Source organism: Sinocyclocheilus anshuiensis, unplaced genomic scaffold (genome assembly GCF_001515605.1).
Source record: "Sinocyclocheilus anshuiensis isolate Anshui unplaced genomic scaffold, SAMN03320099.WGS_v1.1 scaffold438, whole genome shotgun sequence".
Taxonomy (NCBI): domain Eukaryota; kingdom Metazoa; phylum Chordata; class Actinopteri; order Cypriniformes; family Cyprinidae; genus Sinocyclocheilus; species Sinocyclocheilus anshuiensis.
Window position 1 is genome coordinate 1009207 of NW_015546118.1, and position 10237 is coordinate 1019443.

At 39.3% G+C, this 10237-nt stretch overlaps 2 protein-coding genes across 3 annotated transcripts in view; one reads left to right on the top strand and one right to left on the bottom strand.

Moving 5' to 3' along the window:
- Positions 1-1522: 1522 nt before the first annotated feature.
- Positions 1523-3100, bottom strand: foxd1 (forkhead box D1). The gene has a single exon (XM_016502741.1). The coding sequence runs from the start codon at positions 2867-2869 to the stop codon at positions 1850-1852; it is 1020 nt and encodes a 339-aa protein (XP_016358227.1). The 5' UTR covers positions 2870-3100; the 3' UTR covers positions 1523-1849.
- Positions 3101-7291: 4191 nt separating this feature from the next.
- The window catches only part of LOC107700929 (transcription factor BTF3-like), a 9696-nt gene continuing 6750 nt past the window's right edge, over positions 7292-10237 (top strand). Inside the window, exons 1-4 of one of the 2 annotated variants that reach the window (XM_016502798.1) lie at positions 7292-7442; positions 8250-8318; positions 8431-8544; positions 9177-9378. In XM_016502798.1, coding sequence (XP_016358284.1) covers positions 8250-8318; positions 8431-8544; positions 9177-9378 — 385 coding nt within the window. In that variant the 5' untranslated portion in view covers positions 7292-7442. Of the gene's footprint in view, positions 7506-8249; positions 8319-8430; positions 8545-9176; positions 9379-10237 lie in introns of both variants that reach the window. The other variant, XM_016502796.1, reaches the window with a different exon arrangement.

Consider the following 10237-nt stretch of genomic DNA (forward strand, 5'->3'; position numbering starts at 1 on the left):
CTTTTTTAAAAAAAAAAAAAAAAAAAAAAAAATATATATATATATATATATATATACCTTTTATTATCCTTTTAATTTTGTCGTCATCGACCTTCTCGTATTTGTTGTTGTTTTCTTTAATATATGCCTTGGCTCCTGAAGGTCACTGTTGCAGTAGTTAGTTGTTAGTTTGATTGTTGGTTAGAAGTGGCTACATTTATGCATTTTAATCCTGTGCTTGTTGTATTTATTTTTCAGGATAGCCTACACGAGGATCAAGACAAAGTGAACACCTGGTTTCAGAGGCAGAATGTAAGAGTCATATAATCCTATTTGCAGAGCTGGGTAGATTACAAATATTAACTCGTTACCGATTCCAAATTGCATGACACAATAGTTAGTAGCGTAATCCATTACATTACACATTTTAAGTAATATAATCAGACTACGCTTTGATTACTTTTAGATTACGTTTTGCCTAACTCGTTTATCACACCGTATTAAATAGGTTAATCTTGTGCCATTTTGATATAAAAATACAAAGAATAAGAAAATATATTCCATTCGTTGTAATTAACAACATGAAGTGCATTAAACATTACATTACTTCAAGGTTTCTCAAACTGGGGTTCCTAAAAGAACTGCAGGGGATTCGTGAGTTTAGTGGAAAACGAATACTTAATTAAATCATAAAAAGTATGCTAAAATTAAAATAAATCATTTTAAAGTAACATCAAGCAAAATAAAACACCTACTAAAAAAAATCAATATTTTATTTGTTTACCTGAATGTCATGTGACCATTAACCAACGCCAGACAACCGTGAACATGCAAATGTAATGCTATACTATTAAAATATTTATTTAGGTGAAAGGTTCAGATGAATAACGTGAATGTGTGCATGAGTGTACAAAGACATAGTAATGCATGGTTAAATAACCCACTGACTGATAATTCAATGTATTCATCAGTAGGCCTAGTTGATGCAATGTTAAAACACTTCTTAAACCTGAAATGATTTTTGTAAATCCAGAGGTCAAATGCTGTGTAGCCACCTGACTAATGACTGTTCTTTATGTGAATGTCCACAAAACTGGAAGACTTTCTGAGTGTATAGCAGTGGGCAATTTTATAAATATAATTTATTGCTATTACGTGAATAATATGTAATCAATAAAAAAAGTAACTGTAGTCTGATTACTAGTAGCCTATTTTAAAAAGTAATTTAATCTAATAACAAGAACTTAATTTTAAAAATGTGATTACGTAGTCCAGATGGCAATCATTTAGGCTACCAGCTCTGCCTATTAGCATTTAAAGCTATTGAGACTATCAATAAGGTAATTTCCACTCGATCTTATTTTGCAAAACAATATTTATTATTAATGAAAAACAGACCGTGTAAAAAATATCACACTCCGAGTATACAATATCAAAGAATGTACATTGTTTATTAGGCTACTGAGAAGTACACGTTGTATAAAAAATGTTCGATTTTCACTCTTGTGAATTTTCATTACAAAGTACAAATAATAAAATCAGTTTGCCAAACTAGAAAACATCTGTGTTTTCACACAAAATATATAACTCTAGACATTTGACAATTTATTGTATAGCCTGTTAAAAATGTTGTCCTGAGACGCCCTATGCAGTGATTACCACAATCACACCGACAACGAAAAGTTCGTGGGGGCGGAAATTAGATTGAACTAAAATGTTAACATAAATATATATTCATATTTCACAGCTTGAATATAGGCACGAACGTGTTAATGTCCACCATTCAGCTGCGTGAAACAAACAATACAAAAATAATCCTACCTTAAACACAGGAGTGTATCGCTTTAAAATGTGAAAAAAAAAAAAAAAATTAACAGCCGCTAGTACCACTGACAATCCGGTTTGCGTAGGTTTCGTGTAAAGACGTCGGTCCGTGCAAGACTCCCGGTAGTGGGGTTGGGGAGTGCTGAGACGCGAGGGTCGGCGGAAGCACTGGGACCACCGGGGAAGTCCGTGAGGCACAATGAGAGTGCGTGGGGCTTAAAGAGCTCCCGATAATGCTGTCTATGGAGAAGGGTGAACGGTGAACCGGGGACTTAGCCGCAGTCTGTATGGGGGAAGAAAGCCCGGGGCTTAGAGGAGGATAGAAGCGGGAACGGGTGAGCTCCGCAGTGTTTGGCATGAGGGAAGGCGCGGGGATGAGAGTTCCGGTGTGAGGATGCCGGCACGAGGGCGGCGGCGGCTGCTGCTGCTGAAAGGCGAGGAGCGCAGAATGCGCATGATAAGACTGAAGCTGCAGACCGTATCCACAGCCGTAAGGTCCGTAGCCGTACGCAGCGGCCGCGGGGAGAAAGCCTCCGTGATCGCGGAGAAGTTCAGGCACCTGCTGGCGCTTAAAGCGTTTCCGGCGGCGTAGAAAGCTCCCGTTATCAAACATGTCGGCGGACTCTGGATCCAGTGTCCAGTAGTTGCCTTTACCGGGGTTCCCGGGCTCGCGCGGTATCTTGACGAAGCAGTCGTTTAAGGACAGGTTGTGCCGGATAGAGTTCTGCCAAGCTGGAAACTTTTCCCGGTAGTACGGGAATCTGTTACTGATGAAGTCGCAGATCTCGCTGAGCGTCAGCCGCTTCTTGGGACTCTGGAGGATTGCCATGGTGATGAGTGCGATGTAGGAGTATGGGGGCTTCACCAGGGTGTTTTTACTTGCTGGCTTATAGGGGTCCCGTGCGGCGGAGGCATCCACACAAGACAGGATCTCGTCGTGCATCTGAGACACATCGTCCACGTAGGAGCGCGTCTGGCCGTCACCATCATCTCCCTCTCCGACGACGTCGATGTCGGTCTCCTCCGAGAGCACAGACGCATCCGACATCTCGGAGCTCAAAGTCATGGCTCTCTCGGGTCCCCGATGGGCTACGGTGTGCTGAGCCTGCGTGCTGCCTGCGCTCTCGATTCGAGAGAACTCATAAGACGCGCCGAGCAGATCCGGGAGAGGCGGAGAGGACGTGCCAGTGTGTCACCAGTGCCATAGGCTTTTAATGGATTAGTATCGGCACGGAATCAAGAAGTCGCCCAAATCCCAACATCCACGCGCTTATTCTGTCTGGGGAGACCCTCCTAAAGGCCAGACCAGGATTCCAAAGAGGGCGGACCTTTCCATGTGCTTTATACCAGCTCGCTGATCACATGACAAAAAAAGCGTCACCGCTGCTATTGAAGAGATAAAAAATATCAGTCTTTGGAAAATAATCTAAAGAACTGCGAGGTTCATTTGTATCTTTACGCGGTCACCGCTGCTTACTGGTTTTGTGGGAATTTTACTCTCTTCTTTAAAAGCCTATTGACTCGAAGATGTAAGAAGCTCAGCGAATTAAGCACGTCTTTATGGTAGGACCCTCCCTGCTATTGTTATATTTCTCCTAATAGGGTGAAACCCATAATAAATGTTATTTTTTACTGTATGTCTGTTCAGGTGCATGGCGTTTAATGCGGACATAATGGAATTGTTGGTGGTTTCAGAAATGCTTCAAAACATCCACTCGGTTATCTGCCTCAGTACGCATCGCAGTTTGCGTGACACGGGAGTGCACTAGATCATCCGCGAGCCATTGGTAATGGAAAAAAAGTCAGCTGTTAACTCGCATCAGTCACGCGGATCACGAAAGAGCATTCTAGCTTGCGAAAAAGCAGGGCACATGCGCGTCTGCCCTGTTCCGAGAGGGCCAACATTGTCATATTCATAATTAATATTAGCCATTGGTATCTGGTCGGGCAGCAGTCTCCCTGTTATTTTAAAAATGTTAAACAGTAGCATATTTGTGAGTATACTGAAATATTGGTCGTTTCTGAACTGTCATGATTTTGCACATAAAAAAGCCGTGCGCAGTGCGCTTCAAAATGATAAGCGTCCAGCGTGCAAACAGGCCTCAGTTAAAACAAAGCGGCCAATACATGACAATAATTAAAGCATTAAATTAAAGCATTAAAAGGTTCATGAAAAAGTTAATGCTGCCTGAAAATACACACCCAAAAGTATCCATATCTCATCAAAATTAAATAGAAACAGGATTAAAATTAAATTATCACACGCGGAATCAAAATCTTTTGTAGTTTTTATTTGTTTGTTTAAAAAAAAATTATAGCTGTACAGTGTTTGTTTAATTTGTTGTTCCTCCTTTTAGGGAGAGTGTCTGTCTTTTTCTTTCTGTTTGCTTTCCCACGTTTGTTTTTACAAAGTGAGCCTATAAAGCCGAATGCTAGCTCAATAGCTGAATAGTATTAAATAGAAAGGCTATCAAGTGTGACACCTAATTGTTGAGATTAACAAGGCACTTACAAACATTGCATTAAACAATTAAAGTGCGTATTGTTTTGTGTTGTTGTAATTAATTTATTAAGTCAAGTCAAGTCAAGTCACCTTTATTTATATAGCGCTTTTAACAATACAGATTGTGTCAAAGCAACTGAACAGCATTAATTAGGAAAATAGTGTCAATAATGCAAAATGACAATAGTAAACACAAATTTTTTCAGTTAAAGACAGTTCATCATTGAATTCAGTGATGTCAACATCCAGCTCAGTTTAAATAGTATCTTTGCAATCAAGTCAACGGTATCGCTGGAATGAAATTTATTATTTGTTTAAATAAACTTAGTTATTAATGTCATAATATCTTCACTGCATTATTATAATTATAATAATAATTATGATTATTATTCACAACTGTAATAATAATAATAATAATAATAATAATAAAACCTTTAGTTTACAAATAATTTTGTAGGCCTAAACTAAAAAAACATAGTCAGTCAAAACGCTAGCTATGCCAATTAAGAGTCAACTCGCTCTGCCAATTAAAAGAAAAACAAAAACATAGAGAAATTGCATATAAAGTTGGATACTAAAACAACTTGTGGTAGGAGTGATGAAAACACACTTGTCCAAAAGACACACAACGCTGACCCATAGAAACTCGTGTACCCGACATAAAATAAAGGTATTTTCGAACTTCTCAAAATGAATTATCTTTTCCTTTTTTTATTACAGTTCCATGTTGGTTCTGGAGGATGCAGTGGGTATAAGGGGTATTTTTGTATGATTACAAAAACATCTAGTCCGGTTTGATGGCCGTTTTATGGTAACTCATGTGGTCAGGCTTGTGTATTTAACATATATTTACTTCATCCAGCAGTTATTAAAGGCTGTGAGAGTGCCATCTCGCGGCAGTTCAGTTCATACTGACGCCTCTTTAAATCCTTTTATCTGTTTAACATGTTAATGTAGCCGAAATTCTAGGCCTATAGTGTTTTGGTTCCGGATTATTATTTTACAAATATTTAAAAAAATCAGTTGTTTTGCAAGCAATGGGTTCATGTAATTTATTGTGGTTAGCTTAAGAATAATCTGACTGATAACTTATTGAATATTTATAGCCTATACATAATATTAAAAACATTCATAATAAAAGCGTCTCGAACAAAATATTTCTTTATTCAATCTTTAATTAATGTGGCCGGTTCATTTTTTCTATTTTTGCAGTGTTTGCCTCGGGGATGGGGAAAAAAGTATTGATGTTAGGGACTGGTATTAAGGTTTTTATACCAAAAATCATGGTTGTAGCTAGCTAAAATAGGTTTAACTCAAATAGTTAGCCAAATTATAGCCTATATTTGGAATATGTCAAAAGGCGAACATAAGATGCTTAAACTATTTAGTGAAAAAAGGACGTTAGACTATTTTAACTCAGATAAAGAAATATTAGCTACATTAGAGACGAATGCAGAATTTTATCAAATTTATCTTCTGAAAAATATTTTATGCATATTTCGGCACAATTAAAAAAAATATATAGCCTATATAAATTGTGAAGATCGAGGTCAGAAAGTCAGAAGGTCAGAACGCGTGTGCAGCTAAGTGAACTTTCATCAGGTCAGGACATTATTATATTTACCCTGAACAGATAGGCTAATGCAGATAAATGAGCTCAGGTGAACAGAACAAATGTTTTAAATACATTGGATTTGAAAAAAAAAAATCTAGTTTTTAAAATATAATCAGTCTTTACAAATAAATCAGCTGGGTGTTTGTAGGCCTATTGATTGAGGAGGACAGTAGCCTATGCGCAATCCGACATCACAGTAACTGGCAGTGATGTTCATATTGGCTGTGGTTTAATTATTCTGCGCGTGCGAGTGAATGAAATGGAGTTTTAGAGAACCGGGGCGCAGTGAGCCGGGTCAGGGCTTGTATGTGTGGTTAAACCACATCTAAAGTGTTTCTAAAGTCCCAGAGGGGTTAGCAGGCGCTTTCCGTGCCACGGGGTACCATGAAAGCACTTCCCTGCCACGGCTCCTCTGGGTAACAAGTCCCATGAATATAATGTGAACTGCAGGGATTCGGACGTACTCTACAATAAATTTCACATGCACGAAATAAAACCGGTTTAAAGTTATAATGGGTATATGTGTGCGGTTCGAAAGTGCTTGAAAAATTCTGCTGCTCTCCAAGTAGGAGTAATGTTTTTAAATAGTAGCTACATTGTGATGAGTAATACCAGCAGGCTTTCACAGTCTTTTTCTGATAGGCTGCGTGTTCTAATCTTTCGAGTAAGTGGAAAAATAATTTATTTTAAAATATTCCCCAGAAATAGCTACCGAACGTTTGGTTACTTCCACAGTTACAGACACAAATTATTTCTAGATTTGCATCCACATGGAAAAAGCTCGCCGATTCTTCCTCAATTATCTGAGGTGTTCTGACATCTGCAATTCCAGACTTCATAATTTCATGCAATGTGAATATAGCTACATTCTGATATAAGATAGAGCTCTTTATAATAGCCTACATTTATTTATTTAAATAAAAATATACAATAACAACTGAACTGAGGTTATAGTTGCTGCAAAATACACGTGTTTATCTCGTTTCAGCATTCCAGATCACACGTTTACCTCTGAAAGTCAATGCATTTATCCCTGAAAAATAGGCCTGGTTGATTATACAGTCCTTTCGATTAGTAAAATAATTGATAGTCTTACTCTTGAAGGCTTGAATTTATCCACATTTATCCGGTATTGACCTATAACGGAACAAAATGTGTAAATATCGTTCTGTATCTATTAATACACTTTAATTGATTGAATTAATTTTCCACCAAGCAGTAAATCTACCATCAAATAGGCTAGACTTCTTCTAACAGATGTTATTAATGCTTTTAAAAAGGCTTATTGATTTGACAATGCATAATGGCAAAATCAACATACATTATAGCCTTACACAAATACCGCACAAAAGGGACCCGACTTCGCTGGCTGAGCACTATTCTTGGCCCAGACTTGCGCAGGGCCAGCAGGAATGGTTTCTGGATCCAGCCCACTGCGTCGCATTTCAGTCCTGTCGTCACTTCCGTCATCCTCTCTCGCTTCCATCTTGCTCTCCGCGTGTGTTTGCTGCTAGCGTGCAGGTCAGTGAGGAGCTCTAAAATACTCTATTTCCTGCACAACCACTCCTGGTTCCGAGGCTCAAGGTAAATAAGTACCTTATTTACCAAACGCGGCTGCTGTTTTGTAGGAATCACCCGCGGAAAGATGCCTGAACCGGCTCGGGTGAGACTCGGCTCTGCCGGGGGAGACCCAGGCCTGAGAGTGCGTGAGATTAGCACTCTTGCTAGCTCACTGCAAACAAACTCCACGAGCCTCCACATGCGATCCATTTATCTCATGTTTTTAAATTTATATTTATAAACCGAATTCCAATGTCGTTTTCGTTTATGTTGCGACTTTTCCCTCAGCGTTTAGCGTCTTAAAATTGACGGTTTTCTTAGTGGACCGAAAGCAAGCGTTTGTTTATTCAGAGAAATCCCGTCGCATTGTTTTGTGTTTTAAACGTTGATTGGCTGCATAATAGCATCGGCCTGGAAGTGTTACCTCGTGGGTGTAAAAACTATCAGACTTTAACTACTTTAGTCAAGTGGTCGCTCTTGCTCAACAGGCCTGTCAACCAGCGCCCATAGTTTGCTCTTTTTATTAGCAACTGTTTCTCTACTAAAGGCCGTTTCTGACTTGTTCAGTGTGTTTGAAAATGAACAAGGACGTGAGCTGGACGATTTAGTAATGGCTGTGCTTGTGTATTGAAGTTTTCATTCTTGTGGACTAAAGAAAAGTTTGTCTGCTGAATGTGTCATTCAGACCGCACCCCTACAACTCATTTGTGCTTTTAACTTCACTCTGCACTACACAGTATCATTAACATCCTTCTGTTTGTCTTACAGATGAAAGAAACTATAATGAACCAGGAGAAATTAGCCAAGTTGCAGGCACAAGTCCGCATCGGTGGAAAGGTAAGAGAATGTTAAAACCCCACTGAAACTTGGTTCATGTGTATTTACTTAACTGTCAAGTCTAACAAGAGTAGTTTCTCACAGACACACTGATGGTATTTTGTTATGATAGGGTACCGCCCGCAGAAAGAAGAAGGTGGTCCACAGAACGGCCACTGCCGATGACAAAAAGCTCCAGTTCTCCCTGAAGAAATTGGGAGTAAATAACATCTCTGGCATTGAAGAGGTAAGGTTTGGTTTCGGGCGAATACACATTGTGTTTACAAATGTGACCCTGGACCACAAAACAGTCATAAGGGTCAATTTGTTTTCGAAATTGAGATTTATACATCTTAGGGCTGTGCAAAAAATCAAATGCGATTTTCATGCTCATCTCGTCAGTAAAGCCGGTTCTGTGATTAGTATTAAATCTCCAGCACATGCTTTCAGATGGAGCGGTATTTACTACACGGAGCTGTAGATCACTGATAAGCTACGCAAAATCGTGTTCATAATCGGCAATGAATCGCCTGCGATTTTGAACACGATTTTGCGTAGCTTGTCAGTGAACTACGGCTCTGTGTAGTAGGTGCAAAAAAAATCTAAATTGAGATGCAATGTATATTACTAATCAAAAATACATTTTTGATATTTACGGTAGGAAATTTACAAAATATCTTCATGGAACATGATCTTTACTTAATATCCTAATGATTTTTGGCTTAAAAGAAAAATCGACAATTTTTACCCATACAATGTATTTTTGGCTATTGCTACAAATATACCCGTGCTACTTATGACTGGTTTTGTGGTCCAGAGTCACAAATGTCTAAAATGTTTTTCTATGTACACTTATATCATTCAACTGTCGCTTTTCAGGTGAACATGTTCACAAACCAGGGCACGGTGATCCACTTCAACAATCCCAAAGTGCAGGCCTCACTGGCAGCCAACACCTTCACCATCACAGGCCACGCAGAGACCAAGCAGCTGACAGAGATGCTGCCCTCTATCCTCAACCAGTTGGGTGCCGACAGCCTGACCAGTCTGCGCAGACTTGCAGAGGCCCTGCCCAAACAAGGTGTGTTCAGTTCTCAAAACTGGGTCAGATTGTACAAGTCTGAGACAGCGTGTCACATTTCATTGTTTTGTTCATTTTGTTTAGCATAAAATAACTAGCCTCACAAAGTGACAGTCCAGTGTGTGTGTTGCTAACAGGTGTGAGCACATGTTCCGGGGGAGGGGTGTGTCATTGCTGCTGGTCTGTTCCTAGAGAGTATGCTTTAAAATAGACTTTTAAGCCTGGTACACAATAAAAGATCTTCAAAATGTGAGAGACCACAAACATGAGGGGAAAAAATCCTAGATTTAACCGTTTTGCTCCTATAGTGTGTGGTGTTTTCGGGGTTCCCCTCCACACATCAGAATTTCTGATTCGCGATCGGAGCGCCTCCGACATTCTTCCGAGCAGATTCAGTCACTCTTAACACACCTCACACCACAGGAAAATCTGATAAGATAATCTTTAGAACCACCAAGATAATCGGGACGTTACCTAGGATTGTATGAAGGGGAAAAATCGGCCCAAAATCAGCCCGATTATCTTGTGGTGTGTACCCAGCATTAGTTGGTTGTTTAGGCATAGATTGAGATTGCAAAGGAGGAATTCATAAGCTTTTTTTTTTGTCAGCCAAACTCAACCCTCTACGCACACCTTGGCAATATAATCACCATTGGTTAGTAAATTTTTGTGTTTACTCGCCAGACTGATATACTATTTTACACGCACACACACGTTTACTTGGCTATCTAAATGGGGACATTACTACACACACACACACACATGATTCCACCCAATCAGTTATCTTTGTAAAATGGAACAGCTTCTTAAATAACTGAATGTGCACTCTTAACTTCAGCCAATCAAGCATTATATTATG

Coding starts and splice junctions, on each gene's coding strand:
- foxd1 (XM_016502741.1), bottom strand. CDS start 2,869: ATGACTTTGAGCTCCGAGATGTCGGATGCGTCTGTGCTCTCGGAGGAG.